This window comes from Pristiophorus japonicus, chromosome 4 (assembly GCF_044704955.1).
Source record: "Pristiophorus japonicus isolate sPriJap1 chromosome 4, sPriJap1.hap1, whole genome shotgun sequence".
Lineage (NCBI taxonomy): Eukaryota > Metazoa > Chordata > Chondrichthyes > Pristiophoridae > Pristiophorus > Pristiophorus japonicus.
Genome location: NC_091980.1, coordinates 92,702,492 through 92,719,328, shown reverse-complemented (window position 1 = coordinate 92,719,328; position 16,837 = coordinate 92,702,492). Strand labels below are relative to the sequence as shown.

At 45.4% G+C, this 16,837-nt stretch overlaps 1 protein-coding gene across 1 annotated transcript in view; it reads left to right on the top strand.

Annotated features, from left to right (window-relative positions):
* LOC139262994 (prenylcysteine oxidase-like) overlaps window positions 1-16,837 on the top strand; it is an 80,478-nt gene that overhangs the window by 35,559 nt on the left and 28,082 nt on the right. Inside the window, exon 5 of the mRNA XM_070878424.1 lies at window positions 11,011-11,151. Coding sequence (XP_070734525.1) covers window positions 11,011-11,151 — 141 coding nt within the window. The remainder of the gene's footprint in view (window positions 1-11,010; window positions 11,152-16,837) is intronic.

Sequence of the window (16,837 nt, the reverse complement as noted above, 5' to 3'; positions counted from 1 at the left end):
ACTAACTTACCTCGCACTTCCACCCATCCCTCCCTCTCGATGTTATCATCATCATCATCATCTCTTCACTAGCCACCCCTCACACTCGCCTTCATCCTAGTGCAATCATACCAACTAACAACACACAAGCGTAGGGACTTGGGTGTTTTATGCAATGTTCATGGAAAGTCTTGTTAACGTGCTGTCAAACATTGAAACCTTTATTTTCAATACTTTCCATTCTTGGACAGATTAATGTGCACCTTTTGGAAGTGGCTTAGTGAATTGGTGATATATAATGCCCCCTGCAATGGTGGTGAGTGTGAAAAGGAATGGCTTGGGCGTTGTAGGGATGATTTATGGTGTTGATGTAGGCTGGTGCCAACCTGGTGCATCATGTGGCAGTGAGGGTGTACTGCATCAAGTGAAGTAAATCTGGCCATGGTGAGGCCATCCCTGGCCTTCGAGGCAGCAATGTGATTGGGTACTGATGCCCTGTGTCCTGTGCAGCATCAGTTGATTGTGGGGAAGGTTGGTGTTGTTATTGCTGTTGGTGTGCCTGATGCTGGTGTTGGGACTGATCGTGGTGGGATTCGGAGGACCAAAGTGAGAGTTTCAAGGGCACCCATGCTGATGGAATAGATGGCAGGCGAAGTAGAGATGACAGAAGAGATCTGTCAATGGTTGGAGAGGTAATGAGGTCAGACTTGGATAGAGACTTGTGTAAAGACTTGCAACGTCCTGAATCTGTAGTGGGAATGCAGTTTAGAGAAGTTAGTGGTTAAGGGAACATTTCAATCAACTGGGAGCTTTGACATGACATTTGAAGCTGTCAACACATCAGCTCATTCAATGTCCACTGACCTCCCACCTCAGCTTCACAGGCAAGGCCTAGGCACAGTGGGAAACCAGTGGGTGACCTGTCAAATTCAAACAGCTAAGGGGAAAAGCATTGATAAGTGACTGTAAGCAAGCCACTAATGATTTTAATTGGCTTCCCTGCTGCTGGGTGCTGGGTCTGCTCAGCGCTGACAGGCCCGACCTTTGGTAAAGGCAAGTGGCGGCAGGTTCACAGTGGGGTCCCGACCAGCTGGGGGGGAAAAAAGCAATTTCCCACCCGACCCGCCACCAATCGCGCCCACTGACCCCCTCAAAATCCAGCCCTCTGTGCTGTACTGTTCTGTGGTTCAATGGTTCTATTCCAGTCTTTTCCCAATGTTCCTTGCTCATGATCACTGCAAAAGGAAACTTGCATAAGTAGGCCCGTTAGGGAATGGATGTTCTTTCTACTGATGACTATTATTAATAATTACACACATACTTAGGGCCCAAGTTTCCACACGCTACAAAACGGAAGCCCCTCCGAGCTGGGCGCCCGTTTTTCGTGCCGAAAACAGCGCCGGAAAAAAAACGCGAGATTCTAGAGCGCCCTGCAGCTCCATGTCTGCTGGCGCAGCGCCCAGGGGGGCGGAGCTTACACGCGCGCCGATTTTGTAAGTGGGAGGGGGCGGGTACCATTTAAATTAGTTTTTTTCCTGCCGGTAACCCTGCGCGTTGGAGCGTTTGCGCACGCGCAGTGTGAAGGAAACATTGGCACTCGGCCATTTTTGTAGTTTTTTTGTAGCTGTTTAATCTTTGAACATTTTTTAATAAAAGCACATTGCCATCAGCATTGAGGCTCCCCCCCCCCCCCCCCCCCCCGCCGTCGGGGAATGGCTGCTGAACTTGAGGCTTCCTGCAGCCTTCTCACTGTCTCCTTCTCCCCCCCCCCTGCCGTCGGGAACGAACGGCTGCCTCCTCCCTCCCCCGCGGGAACGGCTGCCTCAACTTGTGAGGCTTCCTGCAGCATTCTCCCTGGCTGAAGCACTTTCACACAGGTAGGAAGATGGTTTATTTAATCTTTTCTTTGCTTATAAATTTTTATTCAGGTTGGATTTATTTGTGTAATATTTGTATAAGTACAAATAAGGATTTATTATAGAATTTAATGACTTCCCTTCCCCCTCCCCCCCCCAACCTCGTTCTGGACGCCTAATTTGTAACCTGCGCCTGATTTTTTAATGTGTAGACAAGGTTTTTTCAGTTCTACAAAAATCTTCACTTGCTCTATTCTAAGTTAGTTTGGAGTACATTTTCATTGTGGAAACTTTGAAATCAGGCGTCAGTGGCCGGACACGCCCCCTTTTGAAGAAAAAATTCTGTTCCAAAGTGAAACTGTTCTAACTGACTAGAACTGCAGAAAAAAAAATGTGGAGAATTGCGATTTCTAAGATAGTCCGTTCTCCACCAGTTGCTCCTAAAAATCAGGTGCAAATCATGTGGAAACTTGGGGCCTTAGTGTCACACTTGCGATACAAGACAGGAGAATTCACCGTGTCACAGGTTTTGAGCTTGACGGTTTAACGGCTGGCCATTCCTTGTCGAATTCTGAAGTATCGAAAAACATCTCTCTACCTTTCTTGCACTCTAGCTACATGAGAATCTGCATGTTTTGAAATATTGCCTCATTGAGTTAGTTGGACTTCAGTTTTAACAAAAATAACTCCCCAAAACTTGACACACTCCCTAATTTTCTATGGTAGCTACCTTTTCAAGGCTGGAGCTAACAAAATGTGTTGCCTTGCTGAATCTCTTGTCAGCAAAGACTGTCCCTGCTTGTTCTGTGTCTGTGCAGCAACATATCAGCTAAAACTCTCTGACTGAGATTTCTTTTAATTTAAACTGTCCTTCAAACAGAAACGTACTTAACAGGCAAAAGCTAAAAGTTAAGAATTAACCGTTTCCTTCTAGTCTTATTAACCAAAGTTTCTCTGATTTTTGTAATGAATGACCTGTTCCCCATTTCAAGCAAACATCATCATCATCATCATCATCATCATCATCATAGGCAGTCCCTCGGAATCGAGGAAGACTTGCTTCCACTCTTAACATGAGTTCTTAGGTGGCTGTACAGTCCAATCCGAGACCACAGTCTCTGTCACAGGTGGGATAGATAGTCGTTGAGGGAAGGGGTGGGTGGGACTGGTTTGCCGCACGTTCTTTTCGCTGCCGGCGCTTGATTTCTGCATGCTCTCGGCAACGAGACTCGAGGAGCTCAGCGCCCTCCCGGATGCACTTCCTTTACTTAGGGCAGTCTTTGTCAAGGGACTCCCAGGTGTCAGTGGGGATGTTGCACTTTATCAGGGAGGCTTTGAGGGTGTCCTTGTAACGTTTCCGCTGCCCACCTTTGGCTCGTTTGCTGTGAAGGAGCTCCGAGTAGAGCGCTTGCTTTGGGAGTTTTGTGTCTGGCATGCGAACTATGTGGCCTGCCCAGCGGAGCTGATCAAGTGTGGACAGTGCTTCAATGCTGGGGATGTTCGCCTGATTGTGGATGCTAACGTTGGTGCGTCTGTCCTCCCAGGGGATTTGTAGGATCTTGCGGAGACATCGTTGGTGGTATTTCTCCAGCGAATTGAGGTGTCTACTGTACATGGTCCATGTTTCTGAGCCATGCAGGAGGACGGGTATTACTACAGCCCTGTAGACCATGAGCTTGGTGACAGTTTTGAGGGCCTGGTCTTTTCCTTAGGCGGCCAAAGGCTGCACTGGAGACAGTGTTGAATCTCGTCGTCAATGCCTGCTCTTGTTGATAGGAGGCTCCCGAGATAAGGGAAGTGGTCCACATTGTCCAGGGCCGCGCCGTGGATTTTGATGATTGGGGGCAGTGCTGTGCGACGAGGACATCTGGTGGAGGACCTTTGTCTTACTGATGTTTGGCGTAAGGCCCATGCTTTCGTACGCCTCAGTAAATACATCGACTATGTTCTGGAGTTCAGCCTCTGTGTGTGCGCAGACGCAGGTGTCGTCCACATACTATAGCTCGACGACAGAGGTTGGGGTGGTCTTGGACCTGGCCTAGAGATGGCGAAGGTTGAACAGGTGCCCACTGTTTCTGTTAAACATTTTATCACTGAGTTAAACCTGATGGGTTCATCGCTGAACACTCCCACTTTCTCTGCTGGGTGGAAAACTCCATGCTGACATAACATTTATTTCAGGTTAAGCTACAAATTGTTTTTGGTGTTGAAATAAATCCACAGATTACAGAAATATAGTACTTACCTTTACACTTAACTGTTTCAAGATAATAACATTCCAATGTTTTAACCGTTTCCTTCAGTAACTTTTGATAAAGTTTTACTTGAAAGAAAAATACCTCATTGAGTCACTATTTGCCACACCACGTAAGGGTACAACAGAATAGGAACATGGAGCATAGCCTGGTTGCATGGCTCTCTCCCATCTGGCACAATGAAGGATAAAAAGTTAGACTTCACAATTAATCAAACTTGTCTGCTTCACAGTACCTCCTGCAGTGACAAAACAGAAAACAAAACTCTCAAATATGAACATCAAGCAATAAGCCTGATTAAATTAGATGAGCTTCACAATGCTGACAGTTTATAGTCTCCCTTTATTATTAAGAACATTCACTGAGCGGGTTTACATGAGAAGAGGAGCCCGTTAGTCCCACAACTGACCGACTTGGTGTTCCCATCTGGATATCCAGCTGTAACTCCAGGAGTTATTTACTCTGTACCTCAAGCTTCTTTCCAAACACTGCATACCAAAACTCTTGAGTTCAATCCCGTTCAGTCACCCTCCAGGTCATAGATAAAGCTAATCCTCAGAAAGCTCCAACATGACTGGCTGGCTAAGCTGAACATTGCTGATTTCCTGTGTTTCTGCTGCTGGTGTTTTTTGTGATGGCCGACTGAAAGTAGGAGGCGCTGTCTCACGACAACCATCTCCCAAAAATAATAGTTATTTGCAAATCTATGGCTGGGACCAACCAGGACATTTGGCAGACTTTGGGTTGTGGAAAAGATTTCAATAGTATATCGAAGCTGCAACTTAGTCTGAAGATTCCTCCCAGCAGCCCAATTCCATAGCTTCTGAATAAACTTTGTACGGATACCATCTGAATTTAGAGAAGTAATTGGTTTCAGTTAGCTGAGTTAGCTCCATTTAGCTGCCCAGAGTCTTGCAAACTAATTTATATATAAAGATAAACTACAGTAATATTATGATAAGATGAAGGATGGAGCCTTGCATCCATTCATCTTGTAACTTACTTCTCATTTATTATTCTATATGTTGTAAATGTCAGATACAAAATATTAAATTTGTTATTTTTGTACATGTTTTTCTGTGTCAGAGAAATAAATTGTTCTCTGAATTAGCAAGAGAATTACAATTTTGTTACTCATTCTGGCTGCAGAGATAACATTGTTGTCAAAGGTCAGCACAGTTAAAGTTCGGCACAGGGTTCAGCCAGCCCTTTTCCTGGAAGCTGGCGACACCCACTGTGAAGATTCCTCTATTATCTTACAAAAAATGCTGCAGCTATAATTACTAGTGTAAAGTTCAAGTGAGGAGTGAAGTGGAAGTGGGAGCTTTTTAAGTGTTGACACTTTATGAACACTGAACACTGAAGTCTAAATTACAATGGTAGTTGTCGGGGAAATAAACTAGAGCCACTGAGGCATGGAATTAGCATGGGGGATTGAGCAACCAAATGCGAATTGTGAGGATGTACATTGTCCAAGAAAAGATGAGTGCTGTCCATCTTTCGCTATTTTTATGCAGCATCTTTCCACCAACCCAAAGTTGTTGACTCTTCAGGTACAGTTCTAAGGAGCTGTTCTTCCTGCACAAATCAAGCTTCGTCCTATACTCCCCTCTCCTCATGTCCACACGGTGCATCTTCCAGTAGAATAGATCAGGAGCTGGAATCCTGGTAGATTTCCTGCCCCCCTCCCCCTTTAGACCAGCTCCCTGGATCAAGTAGTAGGGTCCATTTGTATTTCTCCTGAGATCAGTCAACTCCACAAACATAGAAACATAGAAACATAGAAAATAGGTGCAGGAGCAGGCCATTCAGCCCTTCTAGCCTGCACCGCCATTCAATGAGTTCATGGCTGAACATGAAACTTCAGTACCCCCTTCCTGCTTTCTCGCCATAACCCTTGATCCCCCGAGTAGTAAGGACTTCATCTAACTCCCTTTTGAATATATTTAGTGAATTGGCCTCAACTACTTTCTGTGGTAGAGAATTCCACAGGTTCACCACTCTCTGGGTGAAGAAGTTTCTCCTCATCTCGGTCCTAAATGGCTTACCCCTTATCCTCAGACTGTGACCCCTGGTTCTGGACTTCCCCAACATTGGGAACATTCTTCCTGCATCTAACCTGTCTAAACCCGTCAGAATTTTAAACGTTTCCATGAGGTCCCCTCTCATTCTTCTGAACTCCAGTGAATACAAGCCCAGTTGATCCAGTCTTTCTTGATAGGTCAGTCCCGCCATCCTGGGAATCAGTCTGGTGAATCTTCGCTGCACTCCCTCAATAGCAAGAATGTCCTTCCTCAAGTTAGGAGACCAAAACTGTACACAATACTCCAGGTGTGGCCTCACCAAGGCCCTGTACAACTGTAGCAACACCTCCCTGCCCCTGTATTCAAATCCCCTCGCTATGAAGGCCAACATGCCATTTGCTTTCTTAACCGCCTGCTGTACCTGCATGCTAACCTTCAATGACTGATGTACCATGACACCCAGGTCTCGTTGCACCTTCCCTTTTCCTAATCTGTCACCATTCAGATAATAGTCTGTCTCTCTGTTTTTACCACCAAAGTGGATAACCTCACATTTATCCACATTATACTTCATCTGCCATGCATTTGCCCACTCACCTAACCTATCCAAGTCACTCTGCAGCCTAATAGCATCCTCCTCGCAGCTCACACTGCCACCCAACTTAGTATCATCCGCAAATTTGGAGATACTGCATTTAATCCCCTCGTCTAAATCATTAATGTACAATGTAAACAGCTGGGGCCCCAGCACAGAACCTTGCGGCACCCCACTAGTCACTGCCTACCATTCTGAAAAGTACCCGTTTACTCCTACTCTTTGCTTCCTGTCTGACAACCAGTTCTCAATCCACATCAGCACACTACCCCTAATCCCATGTGCTTTAACTTTGCACATTAATCTCTTGTGTGGGACCTTGTCGAAAGCCTTCTGAAAGTCCAAATATACCACATCAACTGGTTCTCCTTTGTCCACTTTACTGGAAACATCCTCAAAAAATTCCAGAAGATTTGTCAAGCATGATTACCCTTTCACAAATCCATGCTGACTTGGACCTATCATGTCACCATTTTCCAGATGCACTGCTATGACATCCTTAATAATTGATTCCATCATTTTACCCACTACTGAGGTCAGGCTGACCGGTCTATAATTCCCTGTTTTCTCTCTCCCTCCTTTTTTAAAAAGTGGGGTTACATTGGCTACCCTCCACTCCATAGGAACTGATCCAGAGTCAATGGAATGTTGGAAAATGACTGTCAATGCATCCGCTATTTCCAAGGCCACCTCCTTAAGTACTCTGGGATGCAGTCCATCAGGCCCTGGGGATTTATCGGCCTTCAATCCCATCAATTTTCCCAACACAATTTCCCGACTAATAAAGATTTCCCTCAGTTCCCCCTCCTTACTAGACCCTCTGACTCCTTTTATATCCGGAAGGTTGTTTGTATCCTCCTTAGTGAATACCGAACCAAAGTACTTGTTCAATTGGTCTGCCATTTCTTTGTTCCCCGTTATGACTTTCCCCGATTCTGACTGCAGGGGACCTACGTTTGTCTTTACTAACCTTTTTCTCTTTACATACCTAGGAAGACGGGCCCTTCCTCAGTCATTTTGCCTCTGTTCCACACAAGACTGTCCAAGGAGCTTTTCCTTCTTGCAATATTAGTCACTATCTCATGATCCGTAGTCCTTCTGCTCCTCCCTCCTATAATGTGCCTCAAGTTAAATTCTCATGTTTGAAGTAGTGCCAAAATAAATGAAGGTTTAAAGCTTGAATGATTTTTTTCATAAAGCCTTTGTTTAAATTCTGCAATTTTCTCCCATATTTCTCCTCATGCAATGTTTTATCTTGGAGATAGTGCTAAGGACTATGCGCTTTCCTCACGGAAAGGTTAGAAAATTGTAGAAATTACCTCAGAATTGTTTTTGTGCACCTCGTAACAGGTGGCTTGAGTTTGAACAAACCACCTATCTTCTCACTTAGGATGCATTTAAAGTACAACTTTAGCATCAATGCAAAGCAGTGTCCTGCAGTAGAACTGTGGATTTGAAGTTGCATTATAGGGAGGATTTTCCCGGGTTTTCGCTGAGGCACAGTGAATATTGTAAAGTTAAAGCAGATCAAAGCGCATGGCTGTAGAGGAACTCACCTGATTTTCCTTCCAATAACTTAAAAATGATTCTGGAGTCTTTTTCATTTGGTTGTAACAAGTAACTCGAGTTAGAGAAATGATATGAGGTTCCTGGTGGAGGCTTTGCAAGCTGCTTTTCCACTGCCATCATTTCAATTCAGGTTCTGAGAGGCCGGCTCTCAAGCTTACACTAAATCCAGCTTGCTTATCGAAGTGATAGAATCATAGACCCACAAAAACCTTTGTTCAGGACTTTTCCACAGGGATACAAGAGCTGTATTTAGTCTAGCCCTCCAATCCTCCAAAAACTCCACATTCCTCCAACTCTAGCCTCTTGCACATCCCCCCTGTGTTTGCTCCGCTATTGGTGACCGTGCTTTCAGCCATCTAGGCCCTAAGCACTCAAATTCCCTCCCTCTCCACCTGTAAGACTGCTTTAAACCTACCTCTTTCACCTGTCCTAATGTCTCCTTATTTGGCTCCATGTCAATTTTTGTCTGATTTATGCTCCTGTGAAGTGCCTTGGGATGTTTTACTATGTTAAAGGCGCTATATAAATCCAAATGTTGTTTTAGAAACTCAGCATGCCAGTTTCCCAGAATCCAAAATGAAACAATATTAACATAAAAGCAGCTTTGCACTTCAAGTTCTGACAAAAGGGTTTTCTCTAAAATATCAACTTCTCTTCTCTCTCTCGATGCTGATTGATCTGCTATGCATTTGAAGCATTTTCTGTTTTTGTTTCAGATTTCCAGCATTGAGTATAAATGCAATGTGGTATCAGCCCTTTAAACATCTCCCCTCCTGGTAGGGTTTAAAGAGTGCACATGTGTCTGCCTTTAAACATTTAAATTGTAGCTTCTGCAATGATCTCTGCACATACCAGTTGGTGCATATAATCAGTGCTAACTTTGTGGGCATGAAATTACGGTGTGAATCAGGCAGCACTGCCTGTGAAACTGATACTATCTTGTACTTTAGTAAGAATGCAACATTAGTAGAAATAGCCAGTGGTAAAGGGAGGGCCTCTGCTTACAACACTGTCTCCGAAGAGACCTGGACGCCCTCCTTCCATTTAAAGCTGTATTAATAAGAAGATATTACCAACACAGTCCCTGAAGGATTGTACCTGGGTGGAGTAAACTTTTAATCTTGGACTTAAGTAGAGAGTTAAACTCACTCAGCAAAACAAAGGCCAAATGTTTGTTTGTTGTTCATGTAAAATGGTGATTCTACATAAACGTACTTCCTCACCTTCCCCGCTGTCAGGACAAAAATGTCCTGTCGAAACCCGAACTGTCTGGAGGGCATCCAAACAGATCAAGTGACTCCAATCAAGTAGATCACCTGTCAATTATTACTTGCAGTTAATAAAAAGCACGCAACTACATTTAATCTGTTTTTTTTTTTAGTTTTTTTTTGCATCCAGTTGTGATATTTTCAACAGTTAGCATCTACCACTCAGTTTTTAGAGTGGGATATCCCGTAATTTTAACCTAACCTGATGGGATTGGATAGAATTCTGATTTTACACCTCATCCCATATAACTCTCCATTGAGTGGGATTTGGTTCAAATTTCCCCGAGTTGTCGAATCTTCTATACGTTTAACTCATTAAAATGCTCCAGTACTACAGTTATGTAATTTACTTCAGTTTAAATTCATTTCCAAAAGAACACCAACTTCTAAATCCTTTTTTAGTTGTGGAGATATAGTAATGTAAATGTTGAACTTTATCTTTAGAATGAAATGTGCATGTGAGAGACAAAGTGAACAAACCGAGCGAGCGTGAAGTACAGTAAAGCCTTACTAATTTGAGACTGTTCCTTATTATTGGGTCTTTCACTGGGCAGGTGGTCTTTAACATTGGTCACACTTTACGGCAGGTTTTATTAAAGCTCTGTAATTAAAGGAACTTAAGTTAGAGCTCCCTTAGGAAAGACTTTCGAATTACATAATTGTCCTACTAAAGTTTTAAAATAAAGACTTTCTTCAGCTGTCCAGCATAAGAACATGTCAGACAGGAAACGACCAGCTAGTCTATCTAGCCTGACACATATAGTCTCAAATAAAAATCATGAAACTGCTTTTTTTTTAAATAAAGAATTTTGAAAAAAAGTCTTTATTTGCAATCTCTTGCTTGAATTTGGACTCCAGCGTTATCTATGCTTATCTTGCTGTAAACATTCTATAGTAGGTGAATGGCTGGTGGTTTTTTGTGATAAAATGGAACAAGCAGAATTAAAATCGCTAAAAAATTAGGTAACCCTGTGCAAAAATGGGCACTAAGCTAGATGAATGGTTTTAATTGGGCCAGAGAGTTATTCCCGGTCCGTGGAATCAGCTAATTGTATGGGAACATATTTAGCCATGTCTACTCACACCGAGGCCCATGCTGTTTATATCTTCCTGATTGTTGTCCAGTGACTACCGCTGAAAGTGTGCATTTGTGGTTTGTTGGCTGCGCAACTGGATCAGGCTTGACTGATCCTCACTGTCTACACTCACTCACATTTCATCAGAAAGGGGAGGTGGCCTCATATATTCAGCACATAGCAGGTTATTCTGCAAATATTTGGCATGCTGAGATAAGTTGAAATTCTTGTAAAGTTGGCATTCTGATTCTTTTCACTACAGAAGAATCATTTTCAGTTTTCAAAGTTTGCAGCATTCTTTCTTCATCGGATAAAACAGCTTTGCCTTTCTGAAAGGTAATTGGTAGTTAAACGAGATATTCTTATGATTTTTATTTTATCTCTACAGGAGCAGTATCAATGGCAGGGGTCCAGGCTGGCCTTTGGGCTGTGGAAGGAGGGAATAAGCTGGTTTGTTCACATTTGCTTGATTCAGCAAAAGCCCATATTATCCACACCACAGTGACTTCAATCTCTCTGCAGAAATCAGGTAAAAGGGAAAACCATATACTTTGTGCAGACATTTGGGTTGCTCAGCAATTGTGTGAAAATAATTATTCAAACATCAAATGACATCAGTGAGGACCCAATTGCAAGAGAATATATAGCTGTTCTATTTTTCTATTATATTATCAACACCAGCTCAGCAGAATATTATCTGAATGGTGGCAGATTAGGAAAAGGGGAGGTGCAGCGGGACCTGGGTGTCATGGTTCATCAGTCCTTGAAAGTTGGCATGCAGGTACAGCAGGCGGTGAAGAAGGCAAATGGTATGTTGGGCTTCATAGCCAGGGGATTTGAGTATAGGAGCAGGGAAGTCTTACTGCAGTTGTACAGGGCCTTGGTGAGGTCTCAGCTGGAATATTGTATTCAGTTTTGGTCTCTTAATCTGAGGAAGGACGTTCTTGCTATTGAGGGAGTGCAGCGAAGGTTCCAGGGATGGCTGGACTGACATATGAGGAGAGACTGCATTAACTGGGCCTTTATACTCTGGAGTTTAGAAGGATGAGAGGGGATCTCATAGAAACATATAAGATTCTGACGGGACTGGACAGGTTAGATGCGGGAAGAATGTTCCCGATGTTGGGGAAGTCCAGAACCAGGGGGACACAGTCTTAGGATAAGGGGCAGGCCATTTAGGACTGAGATGAGGAGAAACTTCTTCACTCAGAGAGTTGTTAACCTGTGGAATTCCCTGCCGCAGAGAGTTGTTGATGCCAGTTCATTGGATATATTCAAGAGGGAGTTAGATATGGCCCTTATGGCTAAAGGGATCAAGGGGTATGGAGAGAAAGCAGGAAAGGGGTACTGAAAGAATGATCAGCCATGATCTTATTGAATGGTGGTGCAGGCTCGAAGGGCCGAATGGCCTACTCCTGCACCTATTTTCCATGTTTCTATGTTACAATGTTAACTGGGCTTTTGGTAAGCTACCAATCATCATGTACAAACTTGCTACATGTATCCTTCATCATCTGACGGGAATGAAGTTGACATTTAACCTGCAGGCTTTAAATGACAGTTTGAAAGGTTAGTATTTTGTTCCTCCTCCTCTTTTCATATGGGACTAGCAGGAGATTAACATTGTGCCGTATCACACTGGTGCAGGGGGAAGGGAAAAGGTACACAAAATTGATACATTACAGAAATTCTACAATTTTTAAAAAAAACCTGTAGAGGCTGTGTCCCATGTACATGTAGAAATGGTAATTTCAAATAGACAGCTTGTTTTGACTTATTTGAAAAGATGCATCTTACAAACACAACATAATCAGCCAACGCACCAGCACGTGAGGATGTTAACTCTTTTGATAAAGACACCACAAAAGGTCCAAAGGCTAAAAAATTAAGGTGTTTTTTAAACCAGATTTCATCTTTTAGAAATTCAATGGTTCCAAACGGATGCCTAAGCGGGTGCTCAATGCGGCGGAAGTTCCCCCCCCACCCATATTGGTAAAGGCAGAAAGCAAGACGTCCAGGGCCTGTGCCTGAACGAGCCATTGCTCCTTTGCATATGCAAGTAGAGGCCCTAATGCCTGTCTGAGGCCCACTTTGCAAAATTAGGCTGCCCTGCAAACATGGTCTACATGCGGTCTACTTAGTGGTACTTGGAGAGTGCTGGAGGCTGCCTTCACAACAGCAAAAAAACAATGAACTGAATGTGGAGCTGGGAGAAGCAGGAATGCTCCTCCCGATTTCACTGGAATACTGAAGATCATCACTGGCCCTGCTCGGCCCCCTCCCTCTTGATCACTTTCACACCACTCCCTCTCCCGATTACACGTCTCCCAATTGCTTTCATTCCCCCTGCGAGGACCAACCTGAGAGCTGCTGCTGGCAATACAGTGACCCGAAATTGAAATCTACTTCATCAGTGAGCTGCCTGGGTCACCGGGTAGGTGGCTGGAATCTTCCCGGCCCTGTGAGTGCGGGTTTGGAGGCGGGCCCGCTGTCAAAATGGACGTGATTGACAGTGGGTCGGAAGTCCGTACTGAACCTGCCTCCGTGTCAATATCTCAACTGTCAAGTCTGTGTGCGGATCACAGACCCGACACCAAGCGGCGGGCCAGTCAATTAAGATGCTGTAGAGGTAATTTAAAAGGATTTTACTCGGGCACGAACATTTTACTAAATTTGTGTTTGTGTCCCTCGGTAATGTGTTGGGTTTTCACTGACTCTCTATTGCTTTGGCTAGTTGACAGCTGCAGAAGTGGTATAAAAGCTACCATTTCACAGCTGTTCGCTTTCCAATGTCAGAAGCTGGAACCTTCAGGATTTGTAAGAAACTTTTGAGCTGTATGCAGTTTGGACGAGTTTGGAGTGAACTCTCTCTTCACTGTCACCTCTTTGGAGCAACCTCTCTCACTATTGACAGATTGATTCTGTCACCTCAACCTCACCTGCCATCTATTCCAGCAGCATTGGTGCCTTTTGAAACCATCTCATCTTGGTCCTCAGCATCCCACCATGATCAGCCCAACACCAACATCACTAAACACACCATCATCATCATCTCCTTCTCCGCAATCACCTGATGCTGCACAGGGCATCAGCCTCTGACCACAATGCTGCTTGGGACCATGGACAAATTTACTGCACTTGACGCTGGCTGCCACATGATGCAGCAGGTTGGCACCACCCCACACCAGCACCATTACGCATCCCCGCAATGCCCAAGCTATTCCTTTCATACTCATCACCACTGTGTAGGTACCCTTATGTGGGCCACCCCGACCTGCGAGAGGACACGACCGCAAGTCCGGAGGATAAAAGAACTGGAGCATGCCACTACAACTTCCAGTGCGAGCTGGTCCAAGTGAGCGACGACTTCGAGGTGGGCGACTGGGTGACATCAAAACCCAGATCGCCGTTTGGAGCGTGGACAGGAACATCGGTGGGGCCCAGGTACAGCAGAGGAACAGCAAGGTCGGGGCGGATGAACAGCGAGGGAACGTGGCTGAGGTGCAGCGAATGTTTGAGGCGGAAAAGCAGCAAGAGATCGAGGCAGAAATGCAGCAAATGATCGTGGCAGAGGAGCGGTGAGAGATCGTGGCGGAGGAACGGCGAGAGATCGTGGCGGAGGAGCGGCAAATGAGGGTACAGGGCTCAGAAGAGCCGAGGGCCCAGGGGCAGCACAGGCCAGCCCACACTGCGATATGTGTGCGCACTAGGTCCGTGTAGCAGAGCAGGTCTCCAGTCGTCCTGGTTAACCTTTTGCCACTGGATAAAGGCCTAGCTCTGTGAAGCCCATGTGGTGGCTGATGTGTAACGGTCACTACACATTAAAAAAAAACCACGCACAGGCATCTTCCACCCCTGGAGTTCAGGACTGGAATATCGGGTCCTTCATTGAAACATCTATGAGCCCATCCCTTTTGATGTGGAAGCAAGTCATCCTCATTCGACAGACTGCCGACGATGACCCTTATGTCTCGCCATTCACTAGAACTCACTAAGCCGTTCCAAAAGTGCATGCAAATCTGTCCAAGAACATAGTGTTCAAAATAAACATTTCATTGTTTGACAACACGTTAGCAGAAACTCTACATGAACATTGGCTAAAACACCCAAGTGCCTACCCTTGTGTGTTAGTTGGTATGATTGGACAAGCATGAGGGGCAGCTAGAGAGATGGGGAAGTGACAATGTAGATAGAGAGGGATGGGTGGAGGTGCAAGATAAGTTGGTGGGAGTAAGGATGTGCAGGTGTACAGTAGGGAAACCGAGTGATGGGGATGTGATGAGAGGCACAACAGGATGAGGTTGAGTGTGACTTTGCAATAACATTTAGTGATCTACTGAGATCATTGAAAGGCTTGCTCCACTGCAGCCTGGTCCTCCTGACCACATCCCTGCCTGTGCCCTCTTGTGCAATGTGCAACAGGCTGTGTTGGTGACCTGGGGAGGTCTCTTCTGTCCATTTAAAAGGGAAGAGAACCTCCCTGCGTTCTGTAGCTCCCCCCATAAGCATCTGGAGGGAGTCATGGGAGAGCCTGGGTGCAGCCGTGCACCTCTGTGCAATGTGTCAGTGTTTGCAGCACCTCAGTGCTATAGAACACTGACAAACAACTGTCAAAAAAAAGCTGGCCATAGTCCACGCCATCGGAGGCGGGAGCTCGAAGTGCGTGGTGAGGCCTATAAAGGCCCAGCTTGTGCAGCTCCAGCCGGGAGAAAAAGCAGAAAAGAAGTAGAAAGAAATCAAAAGGTGACATCACAGCCAAAGGGGTAAGTGATTGGCTGGTGATTGGTGAGAAGCTTTTCTTTTTTTTATATCCGTAAGTAACCTGTTAGCATTGTTGTTGCCAAATTAAGTGTATCTAAGGGTTAAGTCATGGCAGGAGCGCTCGGTCATGTGATATGCTCCTCCTGTACCATGTGGGAACTTGGGAACTTGGACACTTCCGGTGTCCCTGACGACTACATGTGCGGGAAGTGTATCCGCCTCTAGCTCCTGACGGACCGCGTTGCGGATTTGGAGCTGAGGGTGGATTCACTCTGGAGCATCCACGATGCTGAGAATGACGTGAGTAGCACGTGTAGCGAGTTGGTCTTACCGCAGGTGAAGGGTCCACAGCCAGCTAGGGAATGGAAGACCAGCAGGAAGAGCAGTGCAAGGAAGGTAGTAAAGGGGTCCCCTGCGGTCATCCCCCTGCAAAACAGATACACTGCTTTGAGTACTGTTGAGGGGGATGACTCATCAGGGGAGGGCAGCAGCAGGCAAGTTCATGGCACCGTGGCTGGCTCTATTGCACAGGAGGGCAGGAAAAAGAGTGGGAGAGCGATAGTGATGGGGGATTCAATTGTAAGGGGAATAGATGGGCATTTCTGCGGCCACAACCGAGACTCCAGGATGGTATGTTGCCTCCCTGGTGCAAAGGTCAAGGATGTCTCGGAGCGGGTGCAGGACATTCTAAAACGGGAGGGAGAACAGCCAGTTGTCGTGGTGCACATTGGTACCAACGACATAGGTAAAAAAAGGGATGAGGTCCTACGAGACGAATTTAAGGAGCTAGGAGCTAAATTTAAAAAGTAGGACCTCAAAAGTAGAAATCCGGGATTGCTACCAGTGCCATGTGCTAGTCAGAGTAGGAATCACAGGATAGCGCAGATGAATACGTGGATTGAGCAGTGGTGCAGCAGGGAGGGATTCAAATTCCTGGGGCTTTGGAACCGGTTCTGGGGGAGGTGGGACCAGTACAAACCAGACGGTCTGCACCTGGGCAGGACCGGAACCAATGTCCGAGGGGGAGTGTTTGCTAGTGCTGTTGGGAAGGAGTTAAACTAATATGGTAGGGGGATGGGAACCTATGCAGGGAGACAGAGGGAAACAAAAGGGAGACAGAAGCAAAAGACAGAAAGGAGATGAGTAAAAGTGGAGGGCAGAGAAACCCAAGGCAAAAAACAAAAAGGGCCAATGTATAGCAAAATTCTAAAGGGTCAAAGTGTAATAGAAAGGCAAGCCTGAAAGCTCGGTGCCTCAATGCGAGGAGTGTTCAGAACCCAGGAGAGGTCTCTGAGCTAGTTAGAGTGGGTGAGAGCTCAGATGAACAGGACCCAAGAAAGAATGCAAAAGGCAGGAGGCAACACAGCAGAGTAGCACTGGGGTAAGTGCAAACCACAAGGTGATAGAAAGGGACAATATGTATGAATATAAAGGGTCTGCAGGAGGGGTCAAAA